This window comes from Coturnix japonica, chromosome 3, assembly GCF_054131305.1.
Source record: "Coturnix japonica strain WE chromosome 3, WE-NBRP24, whole genome shotgun sequence".
Lineage (NCBI taxonomy): Eukaryota > Metazoa > Chordata > Aves > Galliformes > Phasianidae > Coturnix > Coturnix japonica.
This window is the reverse complement of record NC_140665.1, coordinates 37,405,843-37,428,626: the sequence shown is the minus strand read 5'-3', so window position 1 is coordinate 37,428,626 and position 22,784 is coordinate 37,405,843. Positions and strand designations below refer to the sequence as shown.

The 22,784-nt window shown below is 49.9% G+C and overlaps 2 protein-coding genes and 1 long non-coding RNA gene across 5 annotated transcripts in view; 1 reads left to right on the top strand and 2 right to left on the bottom strand.

Annotated features, from left to right (window-relative positions):
• The window catches only part of LOC107311417 (uncharacterized), a 24,872-nt gene extending 5,467 nt beyond the window's left edge, over positions 1–19,405 (bottom strand). The window contains exons 1-2 of one of the 3 annotated variants that reach the window (XM_085543400.1): positions 15,785–19,405; positions 13,420–13,460 (exon numbers count right to left, since the gene is read on the bottom strand). In XM_085543400.1, coding sequence (XP_085399526.1) covers positions 13,420–13,460; positions 15,785–15,810 — 67 coding nt within the window. In that variant the 5' untranslated portion in view covers positions 15,811–19,405. Of the gene's footprint in view, positions 1–2,768; positions 3,031–13,419; positions 13,461–15,784 lie in introns of those variants that run through there. The other 2 variants (XR_014944747.1, XM_085543399.1) reach the window with 2 other exon arrangements.
• LOC146761355 (uncharacterized) lies at positions 3,123–4,292 on the top strand. The gene is made up of 2 exons (XR_014944754.1): positions 3,123–3,243; positions 3,364–4,292. It is a non-coding gene; the product is annotated as an uncharacterized LOC146761355 (long non-coding RNA).
• Positions 18,932–22,657, bottom strand: IRF2BP2 (interferon regulatory factor 2 binding protein 2). The gene is made up of 2 exons (XM_015857907.3): positions 21,248–22,657; positions 18,932–21,094 (listed from the first exon to the last, which is right to left on the bottom strand). Exons 1-2 carry the CDS (start codon positions 22,266–22,268, stop codon positions 20,379–20,381), a joined length of 1,737 nt encoding a protein of 578 aa, XP_015713393.2. The 5' UTR covers positions 22,269–22,657; the 3' UTR covers positions 18,932–20,378.
• Between the last annotated feature and the right edge of the window lie 127 nt (positions 22,658–22,784).

Below are 22,784 nucleotides of genomic sequence, written 5' to 3'. Positions count from 1 at the left end.
GCGGGATAGAGAGCTGGAGGGACAGTGAAGGTCAATCAGGCACTTAGGAGAGCTTGGAACAAGGGAATGGCTGATTATGCTGAAGGGCATCACATTTACAATTGAGGCTGAGCTCCAAAATCACACTATAGGGAAAGTAATCTGTTTCTCTTCCCCAGCCCAGCATAAAAAGGCTCTCCACTTGCCACACCACAACCACGTTGGAAGCAACATTCCCCTTCGTTAAGCCCCCACCATGTCCTGAGTGAGAGAGGATGAGCAATAAGCCCATAAGTATTAAAAAGAAAAAGGTTTAGCGCAAAGTGCTTCTGGGCACAGCTCTGCTGCCAGTATAAAGCATGATGAAAAGCATACTTTCTTTGATGAAGCCTCAGTCGAGTGGCGCATGGGTAAAGGTGAATCTAGTATATATTGTGTTTGTCTGATGGCAAACAGAGACCACTTGTGAAATCCATCTGACTGGATGTTGTGAGAAAATCTTCATGAAACATCTGTGAGCTTTGAATCACCCCATTGTTGTCAGGATTTCAGATGGAAATTGTTCTGGATGCGAGAGAATGGTGGGTCACTAACGGCTTATTTCTTATGAAATGCTTTGGATTTAGGGACTTTGGGCATACGTCAATACTTTCCCTGTTTGCAGATTCACACGAGGCAAAATGGTATGTGAAGAAATATAACAGAGCAGTTTGTCTTTTGCTCAAGTTGTAAAGAACCGGGTTACAGACATGTTGTGAAATTATGCAAGAACGGGTTTTGATCCCCTTGAACAGAACAGCCACGTTACTGATGGTGACGAACGGCCCATGAGATGCGAGTGCTGGGGCCAAAGAAGAAGATGTGCACTGTGATTTGGCCCTGCAGAGAGACCCAGCACATCTGGCTTAGCCTCCCGGCTCTGCCTCTGACATTCTGCAGTTTTATCTCTGTTGCTTTAGCAGAGAGATTTAAGAGCAGCAGAACAAATTAGTTGTATTTCCAGGGTTAGATAATCTGCTGAATGGCCCTTAAATCCTCCAATGTGAAGCAGCAAGTATAATGTACCCTCTGCAGTGGCCAGCCTGGAGAGCTGCTTCATGCTGCAGGGAATACAAGGGAGGATGCAGAGCTGTGTCTGCTGAACACCCATCTATCACCTCTGCTCATGAGCAAAGCTTCACAGGTTATCTTTGAGGTCTCACCGGAGGGAAGAAAATAATGACGGTACTCCTAATTGAGTCACCCCTCTGTGGTTTTCCCTCTGCCCAAGGCCACCTGCCGGTGTCGGTGCCAGCCCTGCCTGCCCTGAGTTCAGCCTTTTCTCCCTTCATTTCCTCAGCTTCTAATGATGCTGAAGGCACAGGCGGGATGTGTGCAACGGGACCTGACTGCACCAGAACGAGAACCTCCATGAGAACACCTCCTGAAACAAGGAGAGGTGTGAAGTAAACCAGTGCACAGGCAGTGCCAGCTATCAGGACCACTGGGTGTCTGGAGATGGCAGCTAGCTGCTTCTGGCAGCTGCCAATATAAACAGTATGGTTCTTTATTTTACAGCCTCACTCAGAGTTTCCTTGAGCACCCCACTGACACAGGGTGAATTTTAGGGAGCAGTCTGTCCTCCTTCTTTCTGGAACAGCAAACATCTGGCACTATTGAGATACCATCACCTCATTGCAACGGCTGGCTGTATTCCTTAATGAGCTTTTATGTAACAGCTTCACAGTGCTTTTCCAGGGAGGACAACAGTCTCATCTATTACCTTACCTAACATATTTCTCTATAGAGAGACGTTTTACGCTGAGGCTCTGTCCCCACCTTTCCCTGTTTAATTCTTCCCAGATGTCTCTCTGGTGTTTAACCTGCAGGTCGCCCTGTTCACCAAAACCAAAGCAAAATGCTGGTTTGAATAAGCTTGAACTGCATGGATGCCATTTCTGAACATTAGCAGGTCGCATGATACTTCCAGCTGCATTTGATCTTATTTGCTGGTTCAGCCTGAACTTTTCAGGGGCAGGTTTTTCCTCCTGATTCATTATTGTTCAAACCCACCAAGCAGTGCCTGTGGAGCGGAAGCCTGAATGAGGTTGTTTAATGAGCAGGCCAAGTCATTCATCTGCTCCTCATGGTTCTGCAGAAGGGCTGCATCTCCCCCTTCCTGGCTTTCCTTCAAGGCACCCCTCCTCGTGGCATGAGGAAAGCAGCTGATGCTGGCATTGCTTGGGACACAGCAGCCTCACTCACAGCAGCCTCCTTTAAGCCTGCTTCCTACGCTCACATTCATGTTGGTGCTGAGATGCTGCTGCAGCTGTTGTGCTGCACCGTAGCAGGAAGGTGGCCTGATGGGTGCAGCCACGGAGCGTGCAGCCATGCTGTGACCCCAGCACCTGCTGGGTTTGGAAAGCACGCCATGCCTCAGGATCTGCATGGAGCTGGCTTACACCCCGTGGCCGAATAAGGGCTTGAGCCTGCAGCTGGCGTCAAGCAGGCCGTGGAAATTCGGTGGAGCTTTGCCAGGCAATGGCAGCTGAAGCGCTGGCAATAGGAGCTATTTTTCATACATAAAACCAGCTATTTTTGCATGACCTTTGGTTTCATAGCAAAGCATGCGGGCTGCCTTTCCCCTCCAAAAGTACGAACGTTTGCTGGACGCTCACATCACAGAGGCGTTTGGTGCAGATAAGCACGAGCATCTGTCAGGGTGCCATTTTTGCACTGCGCAGCAGCGTGGGAGCACTCCCTGTCCCCTGCTCCCCGCCTGCTCAAAACAACTGAAACTAATTACATACCAGGAATACCAGCGTCTCCCGCAAAGCGGCTCTCCCTCCCTCTCTCCCTTTTTTCCCTTCCGCCTGATTCACCAGTGCTTTGGCTGAGCTCCAGGGCTGAGGAGGGTGGGGAGAGGCAGGAGGGCTCCGGAGGGCAGCGGCTGCCTCTTGCACTCATTTCCACTTCACAGCTGCTGCTGAGCTCTGCCACAGGGAGACAGATCCCAGAGGTGGGAGGGAGTGTGGCAAGAAGGGAGAGGATGAAAGCGGCAAAGAGCTGCATTTATGAGGCTGTTTCTCTTTCGGTGAAAAGAAGCATTTATCAGTGATTTCATGTATCATGTGAGAGGTGGCTTCCTGCCAGTTTTCGAAGGACGCAAACAACCCACTGACATCACACGCTAAATATAGAGCAGCTCCCGCTTTAGGTGGATAAATAATGCAGATGCACGAGCCTGGGTCTTCGGTTACACACTCATTAGGATGGGCCTGTCAGGTTCGTACAATCAAGAGAACACCATCCAGCTCCAGAGCGGAGCGAGAGGTGAGGAATGCAAAACAACTGCAGACAATGGGTGATTAAGCAGATTTCCTTGTTCTCTGCTCCTTCTTACAGCTACATTTCATGTCTGCAACACACCATGCTGCAGCTTTTCCAGCACGGCTCTCCTGCGTCCCTCCCTTTTCCTTGAAGCCAAGCTCTAACGACAGCCATGGGTGGGGAGAGGATGAACAATGAGCGCAGCCAAAATGTGGAAACTTCCCCCGGCGCTTAGCGGGGGAAAAAAAACAGAGGAAAGAAAAAGGCAAAGAAAGGGCTCTGATCAGACTATGCAAGCAGTAAAACAGCAGCAGCTCGGTATGAAACAGAAGTTTTCCACGCCATGTTAGAAAGAGGTTTAAATCAGGGTCTCCCCATGCTGAACACTCCACTAGTGTTTTTGTGAGGCACCCGTTTTAACAACCAGACAAGCAAACCTGTGGCTGTGGCACACTGCTTTAAGGTTTCAGAAAGTGCTCGGGGAAGGATTAGGATTCATAACAAAACCCAATCGATACTTTCCCCCTTCCCTTCGTTCAGATCAAAGGCGCTGTGCGGGAGGAAGAGTCCAGAGCCATTCCCACCAGGGGAGAAGGGAGACCTGAGAGCAGGAAACGCAAAGACAATGCGCCATAAAGCTGCCGCAAGGTGTTGGATCGATGACAACATCTGCATGAATCCTTCCCCTGGCAGTCAGGGATACAATAGAAGCTGTTCCTATGGAAACTGGAGCAAAAGCATCGGGCGGGAGGAAGAAGGCTGCAATTAAAGGTGGAAAAGCAAGAGAATATTTTTAGATTGCTTCAGAGGAACGCTACAAAATGACATCATCCTATCTTGTTATTTGCACTGGGGCTATGTAACATATTGTGGCGTCTGCCCCCGGCCGTTAAATGGAAAAATGTTATTATGCGTGTGAATTATAAATACTGCGGTGAAATCCGAGCTCAGGAGTTATTAGACATCTCTGTTCTGTAATAAAGAAGAACATTTAATACACTGCACTGCACGGATTCACTGTTCAATGCAAGAGGCATTGTGTCTAGGATTTTAATATTCCCAGAAGGTAATTATGAGTCATCCTTTTATTGTTATTAAGAAGCGAAGTGCAAATAATTTTACGCATTTGATGTCCCTCACATCAATGAGCCTCTTGCACTGGAGAAACATGGCCTAATTTTCCAGAGTGCTGTGTGCCAACGTGCTCCGAGTGGATGTGGCAGTAGTTGTAACTGCTCAGCACTGCCAAAAACTCACCCGTCCATTTCATATGTGAACATCTCATTCATTTCAGAAATACAAAGTGCACATTCCACTGTCTGGCCAGACTCCACTAAGAGTTAAGGACCTGTGGCATAAAGCCCTAAATCAAGGGGGGAAAATTATTCTGACACATTCGTGGTAGCTTTACTAAACAGGGGGACCTTCAGCAGAAGCATGTCTGAAATTAATCGGATTCCCCAGCTAAGGCCCCACAGACACATGTGTAGGTGCAGCAGCATTAACATATGCCAGTTCCCAATGTCAACCCCGACAATGTGCAGGACTGACTCTGAACATGTACCCAGCATGGCGGGCCGGTATCTTACAGATAGTGTTCTCCATTGACAGGAGAGGTGTAGCAAGGAGGGACTCGCCCACCTTGCACCAGGACATGGGAGGCCAGTGCCCACCTCACTTGAGAAGCGCAAATTGCTACTGGGGTCACACCACCGCCAGTAACGTGAGAAGGGTAAACCCAGAGGAATGTGCTTCTTGTGACTGAAGAGCTTCAAAACTGCTCTCTGCACTGGAATAATGATTAGCAAATGCCACACTCAGCGAGAGAGCGTGCTGTCACTGGAGATGGGCAGGGACTGAAATTCCCCATGCAGATATCTACTGACGCTGCCAAAATATCTGCGGGTGAGTGACAGGGCTTGCCCTAGCTTCTGCCCTGTGTGAAATGAAGCACGTGGTGCTCAGCCATTTGTTTTTGCACTGGGGAGGAACCTCTGTGTCAGCAGGGAGGCGGGTTGCAGCAGCCGCCCAGATGCCAAAGGAGCAGGCAGAGGCCCAAGCAGCCTTGCACAGACCCACAGCAAGGCGTGGGCTGCCCTGATGGCTTTTTGCAGCGCTCATCGTTGGTGGGCTAAACACACCCCTGGCAGCCTGTCCACACCTCCCCTTCCATGTCTCTGCAGTAAAAGGCACTGGCTTAACCTCATCCCTTCTTCCTCCTTAAGCTAATGGCCAGCACAACAATGGATAACTTATCCTTTCTTCCTGGCTGCTCTTTTTTGCCATGTCTCTTTTTATTTACTTATTTATTTATTTACTGGGGGAGGAAGGAGGCAAGGTTCTACGTCTTACAGTATTAGTGTTGGATATGGATGAAACATTATTTCATATAACTTATCGTTTAATTTGTACTATATGTGAGCTTTGGCAGTGCCAGCATTGTAGTAATGCCAGTAAAGAATCTTTGATCTGAATGAGTGTAAGACTCAGCCAGGCTTGAAGTAGGGCTGCAGAAAATAATTTCAAATATTAAAAAGCACATGTGTCTGGGGGGAATGGAGCTGCTGTCAGTGCCCTAAATAGCACATTTTGTTTCTCTGCAAACCCAAGGACCATTTTAGGACAACACACAACCTGAGCTGAAAAGTCACTTTCACAGCTGGAATTCACTGGACATTTTGGGCACTGTCCCAGCCCAAATCACAGCAGCCATGAATGTGTGTAAGGCTCAAGGGCCCTGCAGAGATCGTCCAGGACCTCTTGGCCTTCCCTTCCCTCTTTTCCTGTCTTCCTCAACCGGTATTTGTTTAACCTTTTACATATACCATCGGTGACAGGGACAGCCCTCTGCTAGGGCTTGCCTCTCTTGGTGGTTAGACATGTTTTTCCTTCAGACCTAACCCAGGTCACTCTCACTGAGCTCACCTCCCTCTCCCACTACCTAGAGACTAGTTGGTCTAGTGGCAATCCTTACATATCTGACACATTTCCAATCTGCCCTCATCCTCCACTCTTGCAGACTGGACAAACCAGTTCTCTTAACCTTTCCCCAAGAACCACCTCCTTCAGGTTGCCACCATCCTCCTCTCTTCTCTGGCTTTTCCCCCATTGGAGCAGGACGCCCGCTTCTCCCAGGTAACAGTGATAGGGCAAGAGGGAATGGCCTCAAGTTGCACCAGGGGAGGCATGGATTGGGTATTATGAAAAAATTCTTCTCAGAAAGAGTGGTGAGGGACTGGAATGGGCTGCCCAGGGAGGTGGTGCAGTCACCGTCCCTGGAGCAGTTCAAGAAGCAATGAGGGATGTGGTTAGTGGCCATGGTGAGGGTGGGTTGATGGTTGGACTAGGTGATCTTGGTGGTCTTTTCCAACCTTAGTGATATTAAGATTGCTGCTGTGTGGGAAGGCTGTACTTCAGGCTTAAAGCTAGCAGACAGGCTGGGCCTGGCTTGGCTCTGCAGGGCTGCAGGAGCTTGGGCTGGCAGAAGAGTATGCTGTATGAGTCTGTGCAGCTTCAGCTCAGGCTTGCCAGGGACCCAGCTGAACAATTAGAGGAAGTATCAGTGCAACTGTGGGCTCTGCTTGCAGCACGCTCATAGCCCTTCCTTCTATGAATAAAATTAATCATTCTCACTGATTCTCTAATCAACCCAATCCTCAGAGGTGTAAAATGCACTGGCAGATGTATAATCAGGAAAGTTTTCCAAATTAACCTAAAAAAAACCCAAAAACCAAAGAACTCAATTAATCTTTTAATACTGTCGGAGCTAAGCAAGAAGTATCTGAATCAATGACAGCAGCAACTGTGCCCTGCAAAAGCCAAGGAAAACATCACCAAAAGGGCCATTCCTGATGAGGATGTGGGCATGGCCACCAATCCATGTCACCCTTGCTATCATGCAGCCTTGACTTGGCTTTCAGATGGAAGAGGTAACACGGCAGCCTCTGTGTTGTTTTGTCCTCTCACTGCTTTCTGTGGTCGAACTTGGGGAAGCACACGTACCCAGACCCATCCAGCCAAGCACCATGGCCACCTTGTTTATACTCCTTCGAGATCTGGATTGAAACAAGTGCACCACTGTGTGCTGAATAACAAAGAAGAGGAGAGGAAGTAAAGATTCATACTATCTTAAATTTGGCATTGGAGCCTTTAAAGGAGAATAATGAAGCAAAGCACCAGAACTGGAGTTGCAGATGTGTGGGACCTGGTGGCATAAAAAGAGTCAGGACAAGACCCACCATGCTGGCTTTTGTACCCACTGCTTTACGATGTAGAACAAAAACAAAATGGATTCCAGAAAACAGTGGTAAATATTTGATGATATAATTATGTCTTATTAATGCAAGGTTCTTTATTTTGCAAATTAAATTTTCACAGGAATTCATCACCCATTTCTTTTTTATTATTTAGGCCTTGAGTGTGTCACAGTTGTTTGTTTTGTATTTTCATAGCCATTTGATTAATATTAAATGCTTAAAATAAAAACCTCATTTATAGTTTAGTTATAATGGCCATGCAAAAATACTACAAATTCTCACCGATATTTATGGCGTGCATTAGTTCTTAGCACTACTTTTGATATTTTTATTGCCACGCAGGACGCACACAGTTCATTACGCATGAAGAATAGTTTAATTTCCAGGAGCTCAGCCACCATCTGTAAAACAAAGGGAGCTCACAGCACTGCTGGGGCTCCCTTGCAATGCACTGCTAGTGGCCACTGGGAAGTGGAACCTCAATATGAGGATAGAGCAGCATGCTGCCTATGCACCCTGTCCCAACAAGGCAGCTCCTGTCCTCCTGGCCTGCAAACATGCACCGTGGCTGAGCAGGAATTGGGGAGAGTGTTAACTACTGGCAATTATTCCGTAGGTCTGTGAGACATCTTTCATGCTTGTTGGATGTGGTAATAAAACTAACCTTGTGTGTTTTGTAATTGCCCTGTGCAGGAAAGCTGCTTGTGGGTGCAGAGGGAGGCTGCAGCTGGCACTGTGCATTGCTGTGGGTTTCATGCTCTGAAGGGCCCTGGTGTGAGCCAGCTTTCAACAGCATGGGGAGCAGCAGTGTGAATTCTGTAGCAGGTCGCTCAGGCAATTTCAAGTGTTCTGGGATTTTTGCAGTAGTAGAGAGGAGTGCTGTGGTTTCTAATGAAAATAATAAAAAGAACCAACAACAGAAGCAGGACAGAAAAAAAAATGAATAAAAACCCTCCTCAGCCCTCTGCCAAGCCACTATGAATTTAGCAATACCATGAGATATTTCAGGATGCATCAAAAATGCCACAGCCATTACTGTGTGTATGTAGGATGCTTATCCCATACCAGGTACCTACAAAGGCCCTACTTTCTGTTTGCCACACCAACTTGACATCCTGTGGAGAAAACAGCTTTATCACCTCCCTTGCAGATGCTAAATGCCACTATGTCCTCCTACCAGTTGTGGACAGTGTGCACACAGAGCATCTTTCCATCTCTGGTTATGGTGGATCTTGCTAGTGTGCTGAATAGGGGAGAAAAACAGATCCTAGAATTTGCTAAATGTGCTGACAACAGCAGGAGATATGAGGCTGCAAAGGACAACATCCTGTCCCCAAGACAGCTTCCATCACTGGAAGATTTCAGGGCCAGGCTTCCTGGGGAAGGAGGGTGCAGCTTCCTTTGCCTGGCTTCCTCACAGGGTCTGTGAAGAAACTGCCCGTCCCCTGGCTTTATTGGGCTTTATATCAGACACACTGGACTCTTTCCACATTGCTTATATTCATTTTCAGCAGCATGAGGTGAATGCAAATCCTTGTCCCCATGTCCTGGTGGCATCCTGTCTCACTGGCAGTGCTATGACTGACTGCTCAAGGCAAGATCTAAGGCAAATCAAGATTTAAGTATAACAAGTAAAAGTAGCAGCCTCCCTCCCTCTGCTTGCTCTCAGGAGCTTATCCTGATGTGTGCTTCACCTGGGTCTGCTTGCACAGGCCTGTACTCATTTTCTTCCCGGGGTAGAGGGGGTGCAGGTAGCTGAGGCACAGCCATATCAGGGACAGGGTTTGAACGTCCCAGCGCCTCATTCACCCTCTGTTCTCTGGGCTGCCGCTTCCCAGCATGGACCATATTTCATAGCCACCTTTGTGAAACAGACTAGGGACAAGACATCAAAGAGGGAAGCTTGATTAATTTGGCTTGAAAGCAACAACTGTCATGCAAAATAGATGGCTGTTCGGCCCTTGGGTCCCATCCTGTACCTCTGCAAACTTGAACCAGAGCCCATTTTCCTTGATTCAGAAACCACGCTTCCTCTGGCTGGGGGATTCAAAAAGAAATAGAGCTCTGGTATGGAAACCAGCAACATGAGCTGTGGACAACAGCTGAGTTATACCGTTAAAAAAAATTCAGTGCTTTGGGAAAACTGAAAAAAATAAAACGTAATGGCTCCTTACAGAGCAGAAGAAAAGACACAGGCTTGTTACCACCTGGTGCTAGGCAGCACATGCTGGGGATGCAGCTCATCAGATCCCTTCATCCCTGTGTCATTCACAAAGTGCAGAGTCTGGCTGTTTACTGAACTGCTGCCTTGCCAGGGCCACCGGGCAGCCTTCTGCAAGCTCTGCTTGCTTCTGGAAACTGAAATACCTCAGCTTCAAAACCATTACAGGAGAAGGTGCTTTACTTGGGGCTGAAATCAGAGCCAAAATCTATTCCTGGCAATGGCTTGAAGGTCACACACACCAACAAAGAGCTCCTACCCTTTCAGTACATGCTGTCAGACAGATGCTGCTCTTGCTCTTTTCTGACAGTGACAGATTCTAGGCTCGGTCTGCCACCCTTTCATGGGTGTGTTTGTTTTCTCCTCCAGCCTACATTGCTTTCCTAATCCTTGCCCCCAATTCGGGTGTCACCTGCTTCTGCCTTTCCCCAAGAGGATGCAGTTGGGCCTAGACAGTGCAGATCTCTATAATAACAGCAAGCTCACTCCTGCCCACAGATCTGAGCAGTGAAGAGATGGCAGTGCTGCTTTGCAAGGCTGCCTGAATAGGCTCAAGTGTTTGAATCCACTGAGTCCTTCCCACTCAAATACTCTCACAGCACTTATAGGAGGCTAGGGCCCAGGAGGCCCCAGAGTTGAAGCTGATCAGGCAGCAAGCAGCCCCTGAGATCCAGCACAGAGATGGGGTGCTGGAGGATAACTGGGGTACTGTGGAGATGTGCCCCAGCAGAATCCTTCCCAGCTCTGCATGCTAGGGTACATCATGGGTGACTTAGGGGAGCATGGGTCTGGTTGGTGCAATCAAGGCCTGGATTCCTTCCTTAGATACAAAGCAAAAGTCCTCTACCAGAGTAAACACAGGTGCAGTATGTTGCCCAGTCTGACCGTTTCCACTTGCTCTTCTTTGCAGTACAACACCTATGTCCTACTGGCTAGGACAAAAGGGAACAAAGCTCCCAAGGCAGCTGTACCACTACCCCAGCACCATCCATGGTCCTGGCACCTCTTCATCTCAACAGGACATTGTTTATTAAGGCAGCCCTCAGTGTGTGTTTGGCATGCAAGCAAACTTCAGTGGGAGAGGCAATGAGATGAACGTTGTGAATGGTGGCCATTGGGTAAGTGAGGAAATCAGAGGTAAAGTGGGTCTGAGGAAAGAGGTGCCTTACGCTGCTGATTTCCATGGACAGAGATGGATTAAAGCAAATGGTTGCCTGTATTTATAACCTTCCCAGCATGTTGCTGTGCCCAAAGGGGAGGCAAGAGGAAGGATCACAAGACCCTCACTGCCTAGGGCTTGGGAAAGGAAGTCTCTGCAATGCAAACTCTGAACATCCCCCTGAGGTCAAGAATTTCCATGGTGTCACCACTACTGTCACATGCAGGAGGAGCACCCTGGTGGCCCATCCCTGCTCCTGAGCCTGCAGGAAGGCTGCCCAGCAGCCCAGAGCCAACCTGAGGGGAAGCAGCCTGGAGTCTGTCCCCTGGTCCCAGCTGCCGCCAGGTCTGGCAAAGCTGAGAGGTGCCTTATGAGTGCAGTCCTTTCCAGGGCCGGTGTTTGTGTTTACATATAGGAGCTAGAGACGGTGCAGATGGCTAATGTGTTCGTTTGGTATTGTTCCTTCTAGCTGCCTAGAGCTGTTTCTGTACTTCAGTACTCGTCATGGTTACTGCATACACAGAATCTTAAGCACCTCTTTCCCTTGCGGTGAAAAGCTTGCTTGCATCAGTTGAAAAATCATGACTGTTGGGGAGGGTTCTCTCTGTCCTCTTGCCCCTCTGTTGGTTGCAGAGGTTTCCTAGCACACCCTAAGAGCATAGGTACCAGCCTGCATTTGATCACTGCACCTCAGTGCCCAGTTGCTGGAGGGTGTTCCCAGAAGGAGCCAAGGCTGATTTCTGTGGTGCTCCTTGCTATGGCTTGTAAAGACACAAACATGAAGAAGCCTGGAGGAGGCACCGCCTCCATCTCAGCACTGAATGACTCCTATTAGCACAATGCTCCAAATCCCTTGTAAGTCCTCCCAGAAAGGGAGAGTAAATATAGTTTGTCAAGCAGTTATCTTTAGCACACTGTCTCGTCTGCCAGCAAAGATCTTTCTGCATGACCTCTTCCTAAGTCACAGTGATGTCTGCTTGTTTGCTTACTCCCTTTTGCCATGCTGTGCCCAGAGGGGAGCCTGGGCTCCCTGGGGCACAAGGCAGAGACCATGTCCTCTCCTGCCCTTACCAGCAGCATGTACAGGCATAGATGGGTTATTGACCTTCAAAACTAGTTTCTCCCACCCCTTTTATTTATTTTTTTATTTATTTATTAAGAAAAGAATATCAGATGCAGGTTAACACAGAGGAGTGGTGAAGAAAAGAGGAAAGCCCACACCTCTGCACTAAGCTTTCTGTAACCATAGAATGGAGATGGGGGAAGAAGCAAAGGGGGGTTCTAAAACAAGCTGAAGACAAACCCATACCACACTTGTCCTGATGGCCCTTCCCTTCCTTGGTCTGTTAGCCAGCACTCCCCTTGTGCCACCCTCTGCACACATACATGCATGGTTTTCCATCAGACCCAGTGGCTCAGCACATATCGAGTAGGGGCTGCACTGCTAAACTGGATGCACTGCATGCCTTCCCCAGTACAAGCAATGCCCAGCAGCATGAAGGAGTATGCTGTACATGGCAGCAGGTGGGAACATCTTGCCACACTAAAATCTGTATGTCCAAGCCACAGTATTTTAAACTAATTATTTCCCTCTTTTTGTTTTAATAATCTCCCGGGGGTCTTGACTCTTCTGGAAACTGCCACAGGTGGTCAGTGTAATGCAAAGCTGGGTGAAGGTTCAGACAGAATGAAACAGAGGAAGCGAGGTGTTAATGGCCACAGCTGCTGCTACTCTGTGCTGCTCTGCTGGCCACCAAGCATCATGTTGCAGCTCTCCCCTCCTGCCACCCTCCCTGCAACACTGAGGAACTCTCCAAGGCAACATGGCAGTTTCATTGCTGTCTGACAAACTGAGCTAACTGGCCAAGCAAACCAAAAGAGCCAGTGCTCTTTCATCAGGAGACTTCTAGCTTCCTCCAGCACCACCAAGTAAAACTCCTCCAAATACTCAACATCCAGATCCTTGGTGAGCCTGTAGTGACTGACACCGCAAGGACCCAGATGGTGAAGGAGGATGGGTCAAGGGCTCACCCCCTGTCCCTCTACTTCCCTGTTCTTCTGAAATCACATTTATGGAAAAGTTTGGGACAAAAAAACTTCCCCCTTCCCAGGCCCAGAGAGTTCCTTTGTCTCATCTACACGTACCAAGTACTCTGACAAGACCAACATATCTTCTGAATAATTTACGGTGTATAGAAATGATCATAACATAGACATCTGCTGTGATTTAGTTAATTATGAATAAGTAATAAGGTAATGCTAGCAATACATTTAACTGAAAAACTATTTATAACGAAAGGATTTCTTATAAATAATTAGAGCAAAACCGTGCATTGTAATGCACTACCCACTCTACATCCTATTTCTGGTGGAGGTTTAAAAGCATCTTTTTGACACTTCTTGCAGTGAAGCGTATCTGGTACTTCCATGAGGCCTGAGGCACTGACAAGTCTCCAGCACTGACAAGAAAACTCATTGCCCTTTGTCTTTCTCACCTGTGAGAAGCTCTTGTTGGGTCGGTGCTGGTACTCTCTTCCTATGGATAAAATATAAGAGTGGTGCGAAATTATCATTCAGTAACTGAAAACCTGTAGTAAAATTAGTCTTAGTGAAGGAAGGGAGAGTCCTCTTCCAGCACAAGCAGACTCATGCATAACATTTGATAGGCCAAAACATAGCTCTGGAGCCACAGGCTGTAACCTTGGTGATCATCAGCAGGAGAGAGGCAGCACAACAGTATTGCAATGGAGCTGATCAGGAGGGAGCTGAAACCAGCCCTGAAGTTGTGCCTAGCAAGGACAATGAGACTGGCCGGAGCCTAACCCTCTGAGATATCCATTCCTGCAGGCATCCCTGAAGGTGCAAAAGCGATGCCATCCTTGTGAAGCACTGCAGCAGCTCCCCAGGGAGCCAAGAGGACATCTGCAAAAAGAGTTACTGGTGCTGCTCTAGTGCCTATTGGACTGTTACTCATGAAAATCAGCACTACAATTGGCAATCTTTGTAGAAAAGGAAGGGATCCACCCCAAAACTTTAAACGTCAGGAAACTTTTGTGACACAGGATGAAGAAATACTCACTACTGCTGCAGTTAAGAACGTCTCTGCTGGGCAGATAGTGTGGAGGCAGCCTAGCGTGGCTGGCCCATACTTTCCAGTGGCATGAGGGTCTGGTCCCACTTAATATCTTCAGCAGTGATCTGGACAAAGGGACAGAGTGCAGAGTACACCCTCAGCAAGAATACTGATAATACAAAGCTGGGAGGAGTAGCTGATACACCAGAAGGCTGTGTTGCCATTTAGTGAGACCTGGAAACATTGGAGAGGTCCACAAAAAAAGCCATAGCAATCTGAATGAACAGCACTGATAAGACGAAGCAACTGGCTGGACTATTAAAATACCATAGAGGGTAAAAAGTAGTCAGTTCAGTTATGGACACAGGCTAGTTGTCTCTTCAGAGTAAAGGGAAGAACTTGAAAAAGCATAGGGGCTCTCACAATATGAACAAAATCATCAAAAAGGCAATATAAAAGCACAGCTAAATGTCGTTGCTTCATGCTGTTTATCATCATTTGTTTCCTATGGGAAAGCCAGAAGGCGCAGCCTACACGTCTAAGCACAAATTGTGAACAAATTATTGTCCCTGGTGCTGTGTGTTAAAGCTCCAGCGGGGCCCATCTAGCCTATTTCTTCCAAGGTACAGGGAGGCAGAAGCCCCATCACAGCTCCTGCACAAAGCGTTTTGTTGTCCGGCATTAACAAAGATAGTGGTACTTTCTGCAAGAGAACACTCCTTTCATCCATTACTTCTGAGGGTGGCTAATCCTAACTGTGCTCCCATAGGGAAAACTGGGAGATCACTGTTAAATACCACCACAAAATCACAAGAAAGCTAGCGGGTTTCTTTAATTATTACAGACCAAATAGGTCTTAAATGTGTGATGGAAAAGGTGGTGCTTATGGTGGGTTGGCCTCACTGCAACGCATGAAGGAGAAGCTGCAAAGGCATGAGTTAGTGTGCAGCAGCTGATCTATTTCCTGATTCCTCTGACATGAACGCTCCCACAAAAGTCTTTCATGGAGTAACCTCATTTCTAAGCTAACTGCTTGCTGAGGAATGATGTATCTTAAAAGAGAAAATCATTAGTTCCTTCTGCTCAGCAGCAGCTGAGTGCAGTAAGTCAACAGAAATAAAAGGAGTTGTAAATAGTCTGGGCAAAATTAAATACCTCACTCCATTATGCAGTTATTGCTTAATATCTGCAAGTTCTCTTACTACTGGAGGGTTGGAGAGTATGACACTACTATAAAAAAGGACTGGAGAAAACCTGGTTCTCTTGAGGGAAAAAATGAACCGTATCTATTTGTTTCGACTAAAAAAATACTTGGGCCTCCTTCAGCTCTGAGAGATGAAAAACACAAAAGCCCAAAACCATGGGAAGAAGAAGAGGACAATCTGGTTGACTCTATCATGCTCTTGAGCATGCGAGTGGCATCCCCAGGCCCCCATTACTAAGGAGAGCTCCCACACTCTGCAGCACCCCCTGCCCAGAGGCTTTGGGGCTCATCTGTGGCTGCAGGGGATTGACCTGGTGAACCAATAACCTCTTTCATCTCTGTTTACTCATCTTCTGTTTGTTTGCAAGTGGTTGCCAAAGGGAGGGGGGAAAATAAAAAGGCATGAAAGGGGAAGTGTGTTGTAGTGGAAGATGGTAAAAGAAAACACATACTTTGCATTCTTCCAGAGTCCATACTGAGAAAACAGTGGCTACTCTCCTTTCCAATGGCCGAGGCTGAAGTTGCCTGTGAACCAGAGACTCCCCTATGTTCCTTGGGGCAGCTCCAGTACCCCAGTACTCACCTCAGAGAGCTGGAAGCACCCAGCATTGCACACACAGCACTGGACTCCTTGTTGCCCTGATACCCATAGGGTGGTGAGAGGCGATGGGCTGCTTGGAGAGCTTCCAGAGGTAACAGTGATGGGAGAGGAGCAGGCCGTGGGGGGAAGCTGGTGCCAGCTGCTTCTTGGTATGGGGGGCTTCCTCCTGATGCAGCGTGTGGGGTTTGGCCTTTACTCTGTTAGATCCACTAATACAAAAATGGCTCTTGAGCAGCACAATAAGAAAGCAAATTTTAGCAAAGTGTGTTTACCACCCTGTCTGGTGGGCTCCAGTGTACCTAGGTCAGCCAAACAAGACACTGGTATGGACTCCAGCATGAACTTTGGAGATTTGTAAATACCCTATGCAAGATGTCTGTGTTTCTTCTGTCCCAAAAACATGCTGCAAACAATTTATACCTGAGCCACCAGCCCAGGGTATGCTGAGGTGGCTGCCCAAAGGCACTGAAATAGTTAGCTTGGAGCCATAGTGCAGCTGTGCCTCCATTCATCTCTTGCACAGCCCAACCTCAGCAGAGGAAAGGCCTTTGGGAACAAAGGAGGAGGGAAGCAAAGGGTGACTCAGGAGTCCTGGTGACCTACATGTCATCCATTGTGCAGGGCCAGCCCTTGCACATAGGGTGCAGAGGGCTGCCCCACAGTGCTCACGGGTGGCAGAAATGAAGCTATGTGTTGCCCAGATGCTCTTCCTGCTTTAACTGCCGTGTTCAGGAAAAACATGTTAGGAGGGAATGTTTTTTGTAATTGCCTCCTTATCTGTAGGAGCGCAGACTTGAAGTTGCAATTTATCTCCAAGAGGATAAACAAGCCGAGTCCATTTTGCAGGAGGGCTGTTTTCTTCATATTTTTTAATTGCTCCAGCTGGAGCTAAATGCAAACACTTTGGGAGGTGATACATGCAATTCTCAGGGCCAAGCCTTCTCAAGCCTAAATGCTGGGCACCTCTTACCAGCGGTCCCACTCCGGAGGAGCTGAGGCTGCAGCAACCAGGACTATAACTGCTTCCATTCATGAGCTCAGCCACTTCTGGTGCCATGAACTTACTCACAGTCCAACACTTTCCCTTGGCTGACACCACTTTCATGTGCCAGCTGCCCTGACTGCCCCACAACAGCGCATGAGGAGCTGGGTGGTGAAGGTGCCACCAAGGCAGCGGGTGCCATCAGGACTGGCCCAGGCACAGAAGGAAAGGATCCAGGGGCTCTGTTGACATAATAAACCACTAGAGAGCACTCTCAAATGTATTTATACCCTTTTCCTAAGTGCTATTTCATAAAAACACGTGGTTGCCATGGCCTGGTTTACAGCACAGCTAAAAAAGGGAGTTCCAAAACAGGCCAGGTTTCCTGAGGCCACCACAAAGGCCATCAAAGCCACCATTATGCTGTGCCATTCCAGCGGGGCTCTGTGCCCCCCTCTGTGCTTTAACCTATCCACAATGACAGAAACAGGACTTAAAAAATTTAAATATTGCTCTTTGACAGCTGTAGCTTTTGGTTTTATGTATATTTTTATAAGTATATATAATGTGTGTGTGTGTGTGTATATATATATATATATATATATATATATATTTAAAAGCATAAGTGTTTAAAGCTCTCAGCTTCCTTGTATTTTATGCCAGAAGTGAAGAGGGGGGAAAAAGTGAAAATTACAATATTAGTTCAGTAGCTATAAATAAAAGTACCTTGTGTACAGGTGAATTGCCAGCAAAAAAGAAGAAAAAAGTATCCTTAAAAAAAAAAAGCGGGTTCAAAAAAATAAATCTAAATCACTCACTCTTAAGTAAAACATGTTTAATACTACACAAATTACAGTATCACCTTTTAAAAAGTTTAAAGAGTAAGGTAAGTAGCACTGTTGCAGCCAAAGCACTTAAAAAAAGGAAAGAAAAAAAGCCTGTAGCCCAGGAAATAGTGAAGTGTTGTAAATGGAGAATCCACTGGTGTTGTAACTCAGTAACACAGCAGAGAGGAAAAAAGCAACACTGAATTTGAGAAAAAACGAGATACAAGAATAAAACCCCTCAGATTTTAGCCTGTTTCCTTTTGCAATCTTGCAGCTTTATGGTGACCAGGCTTAGAGAGGGGCCTGCAGGCCCACCACGCGAGCTCTGGTACCAGACCCTCCGTCATCTCCTCCACCTCAGGGGCTGCAGGAGGCAGGGGGAGGAGGGTGTTGACTTCAGGACCGGCCATGCCTGTGTCAGCAGGCCGTAAGGAGGCCCTGTTTGTCAGAGCAGGCCCAGCCCTCACGCTAGGCCACCATGTAACTTAGAAGGGGACCTCTGAAGGGATGTGTTGGTGTTTTCATTTTTGGTTTTAAAGTAGAAATACCACCTTAATCAAAAAAACATGAGCTCCACACCACAGAGGTATCATGCCAAGCAACTCTGAAGAACTTGTTACCATCTATCAGCTCAAAATCCATTTTTCTTTTTTTAATAAAGTGCCTAAATACACATTTACACAGATCATAGTGGTTCCAAAGAATCCTTTACAGTTTTTATATATATAGGAATATATATAGGTATATATATATAATGTGCGTTTTCTTCAAATTGGCTAAATGTGTTTACATAGGACACCAATCTTGACTATAGGTATAAGATTTAAAGCGTAATATCGACTCAATGAATCTGTTTATCATGCAAGTCTTATCTAATATTACATTGACCTGTAATATGGAACACAATGTAGTGGGTGTGCTCATTAAACACTTCATAAAAAAAAAAAATTACTGTGCGTGTGCAGTTCTGATCTTCAAATACTAATAATGACCATTTCTTTAGAGAGAGAGAAAAAAAAAGTCTTCCAGAAAAGAGCTACTCTGCATTAAACTGCAGTCTGAACATTATCACAATAAGAACAGTTGACTCAAAAGCACCCAAAATTGTTCAAATTTACGTCAGCTGAACAGATTTCTCCTCCTCCTTGGGCACCAAGTGCTCATTAGCCCATCCCAGGGCTGGGACGACCTCACCACCCCTTCGCTCAGAAACAACCTCTTATAACCCAGTTATAAACACCTCAACAGAAGGGCTCATCCAGCTGCAGCGTTGCCAACGAACTATAAACAGCACAAAAACATCACTATAAGACTCAACTATTTCTAGTAACCAATGATTTATTGATTTTAGAAGTCTGCTTGGTGATGCAGAAGCGTGATCAAAAGAAGTGGCTTTACAAAAGAGTTCTCCAAAGTAGCTTAAAAGTCAGGGCCATGGCAATTATGTGAAGCCCTAATTGCTTTCATTTCAACCAGTTTATGTTTTCATTTTCAAAGAATAGCAGTAGGTTTGTTTCAAGCACACGTAATAAGGAAATTGCAGGTTTCCTCCACCCACTTTTTGGGCTGTCGCTGATATGCCTGCAGGCAATCTGGCAGAGCCTCAGTTGCTGCTGTCATTGTACCACGCTGTACCTGCCACTACTTGGAAACACCGTGTCAGCGATAGTAACAAAAGCAACAGTACCGGAGGTGTCTGATAAGCAAATTCAAAAGTCCACCTGCACTATCTGAAAATTAAAGTAAAATTAGAAAGGAAAAACAAAACAAAACAGCCTTTCTCCCACCTCCCCAGCACTGTCCAAAGACCAAAAAAAACCCCAATGCTGAAGGCCTTCAGAGACGGCAGTGCTACAGCGGTGCAGTCACCAATCATGTCATAAGGTTGGCTATCACAGTTCCACGTTAGAGTACGCAATTGGTCAACAGGCGTAGTTCTGTAATCTTACAACTGATCACATGAACTGCGGTCAACTTTGCCTTAAAAAAAAAAAAAAAACAAGAAGAAAAAAAAAAAAAACCCCAACAGAAACAAACCAACCCAGAAATCCCTATAACTCAACAGCGCCTCTCCAACACCTCTCCACATCCTACTCCAAAGGCAACTTCCCTTGAGAAACACGGAGGAATTTTGGCCTGGGTCCGGCACGGCCACACGAGGCGGACAGCCGCTCCCGGGAGGAGCCCTTAGTGCTCCATGCGCCCGCCTGCCCCCAGCCCTACAGAAGCAGGGGGCAGCAATAAGGAAATCACAGACAGTAAGGCGATCTTTACAATGTCAGAAAGTGTATTTGGCATTTAAAAAAAAAAAAAAGAGAGAGAAAAAAAGAAAAAAAAAAAAAAGGAAAAGGAAACAAGTGCATACAAATACAGCTAGAAGCATTTCTCGTTTGCCAAGTGCTCTAAAAAAAGCAGCGCAAGTCACAGCCTACATCGAACAGTAATTGTCACCAGGGAAGCACAACAAATAGTTGCTATAACAAAAGGGGAGGGGGGAAAGCGGGGGGAGGGGAGTGGGGATGGGGGGGAAGGACGGGAGGAAAAAAAAAAGAGAATTAGAAGAAATGCCTTTATAATAAGTACATACCTTTTGTCTTCAAAAAATATAGAAACACAATGTATTCAAAAAAATCAAAATTATACAGCCATGTTTATGAAGTCTACATTTCCCTTGTCTTGGAGATATATATATATTTATATATATATATTTATAGATATATACAGAACCGGAGCAGTTTGGGCGACGGGCGGCGCTGGGCCAGCACAGTCACGAGTCTCTCTCCTTTTTCACTTTCACATCCCCGGCCAGGATGGTGGCGATCTCCCCCTGCATGAAGGCCCAGGGCACGTTGGAGCCGACCAGGGGGCACTTCTCCCCGCTGGGGCAGTACACCTCTCCGCTGGCCCCCTGCTGCTTGATGCTCTGCCGGGAGCAAGGGAAGCAGAACTTGTGGGACGGGACGGAAGGGCACTGCACGAAGTGGGTGTCTTCCAGGCGCTCGTGGCACAGGGTACAGCACAAGGGGACGCTGGCGGCGAGGGACGAGTCCGGCAGGCTGGCGGGGTGCACAGGCTCCAGCCCACCCGCCGCGCTGCCCCCCTGGCCCGGCACCTCCCTGCCGGCACCCAGCCTTCTTTGGTTCATGGCGGAGGGCGAGGGGGGGCTGCTGCTGTTCCTCCTGGTGGTGGAGTGGACCTGGTTGGCCTCCTTGGAGGCGTGGTTGCCCCCGGCATTGTCCGCCACCAAAATGAGCGCGGCCATGGGGGACTGGCCGTTCTGGGCCGCCTCGGGCGGCGTGGTCCGGTTGGAGTGGGGCGAGGCGGTGGGCGGCGGGGGAGACATGAAGGACGTGGCCGTCAGCGGCATCTTCATCCCTTCGGACGCGGCCGGCAGCCAGGGCTGCGCCTCCCCGTTGATCTTCGGGGGTCCCGCCTCGCCCTCCGGCTCGGGGGACGGCTTCCTCTTCCGGGCTGCGCGGGCCCCTGGAAAGGGAGGGAGAGAGTCAGAGGGGCGACAAGGCGGCCAAGCACCGCCACCGAAACGTGCCAGACCACCGTAACACGCGCACACACTCGGCCCCGTCCGCCCCGGCCCCGCACTCGCCCCCCTCCTCCCGCCCCGGCCCCGCTCCTCACCCGGCTTGGCCGCGGCCCCGTTGCTCTCGTATCCCAGCATCCTGCCGCCCGCCATGCCCGGCTCCTTCTTGAACTTGCTGTCGAAGGGCGGCACCGCGTGCCCGCCGTGCTGGTGCAGGGCCAGCAGCGTGTCCCGCACCGTCTTGGGCTTGGCCAGCCACTCCTCGCCGCCCGCCCGGCTCTTGCCGTCGTTGCCCATCTCTGCCGTGGCCGGCACGCTCTCCGCCGATCCGCGCTTCTCCTTGCCCCCTCCGTCGTGTTCCCCCGCCGCGCCGCCGCCGCCCGACGACGAGGACGAGACGGAGCCGGGCCGCTTGTGGCCCAGCTCTCCGGGCTGCCCCGCCGCCGCCTGCGCCGCCGCCGCCGGCTGCTGGGGCACGGGCACGGCCAGCGGGGCGGGCGCGGCCGAGATGGCGGCCAGCGAGGCGGCGGCGGCGGCGGCTCGGCCGCCCAGGCCTCCGATGGCGGCGGGGAGCCCGGCGCCGTTCACCAGCGGCACCAGAGTGGGCGGCACGGCGTGCGTCCGGCGCGGGTTGGGGCTCTGCCGGTTGAGCTCGGGCGGCTCCTCGGGCTTGGGGAAGCCGTTGGGCACCAGGATGCCGTTCACCTGCCGTCCGCCGCCGTACTCGGCGCCCAGGCGAGGCGGCGGCCGCTCGGCGGCCAGCGGGTAGCGCTCCAGGGGCTGCGGCGGGGGCCGCGCCGCCGCCTCCGCTGCCGCCGCCGCCGCCGCCGCGGGGTGGCCGAGCTGCTGCTGCTGCGCCAGGAGCTCCTTGGCGGAGAGCGGCGGCTGCTTGGCGTGCGGCGGCGGCGGGGCCCGGCCCTCGGCGAAACAGCCGTGCGCCCGCTTCAGCTGCCGCGCCGTGTCGATGACGAACTCCACGCGGTCGGCGCCCTCGTAGTTGACGCAGCCCCGGCACACGGGCTCGGTGAAGTCCCAGATCATGGCCCAGGGCATGCGGGGCAGGTCGCACAGGTAGCACGACTGCCTGCGGGAAGCAGCCGCCACCGCCGCCGACGACATGTCCCGGCCCCGGGGCGGCGGCGAGCGCCCCCCGCTCCGGCTCCGGCCGCCGCCTCCTCCTCCTCCGCCCCTCGCCACCGGACGGCCGACGGGGCGGCTCGGGCGCCGCGGGACCGTCGGCGCGGCCCCCTCCCCCTCGCCTTCCTCTTCCGCGCCCCGGCGAGCGGAGCCGCTCCGGGGGCCGCCGCTCCCTCGTCCGTCTCCGCCGGCGGCGCTCACAGCGCGGCGGGGACGCGCATCTTCGCGGCGCGCCTGGCGCAGGGCTGCGGCCGCTGCCGCCCGCACGGCTCCCCCGCTCGCTGGCTACTACGGGGCGGCGCGGCGGGGCGGGGCGGGGACTGCCGCGGGGGCCGGGGCCGGGGCCGGGGCTGGCGGCGGCGCCGTGCCGCGTTCCAGCCGCCACCGCCGCCTCTGCGCGCCGCCGCCTCGATTCTTCGACAGTGCCGCCGCGCCTGCGCGATGGGCGCCCCCGCCCCAACAACGCCAACCACGCCGCCGTCGCGCTCCCGGCCCCGG

What these genes read in the sequence shown, in the direction of transcription:
- IRF2BP2 (XM_015857907.3), bottom strand. Translation starts at nt 22,268, where the DNA reads ATGTCGTCGGCGGCGGTGGCGGCTGCTTCCCGCAGGCAGTCGTGCTAC. An exon ending in CGGGGCCGCGGCCAAGCCGG is followed by an intron (nt 21,095 to 21,247) that starts GTGAGGAGCGGG and finishes CTCCCTTTCCAG; the next exon opens with GGGCCCGCGCAGCCCGGAAG.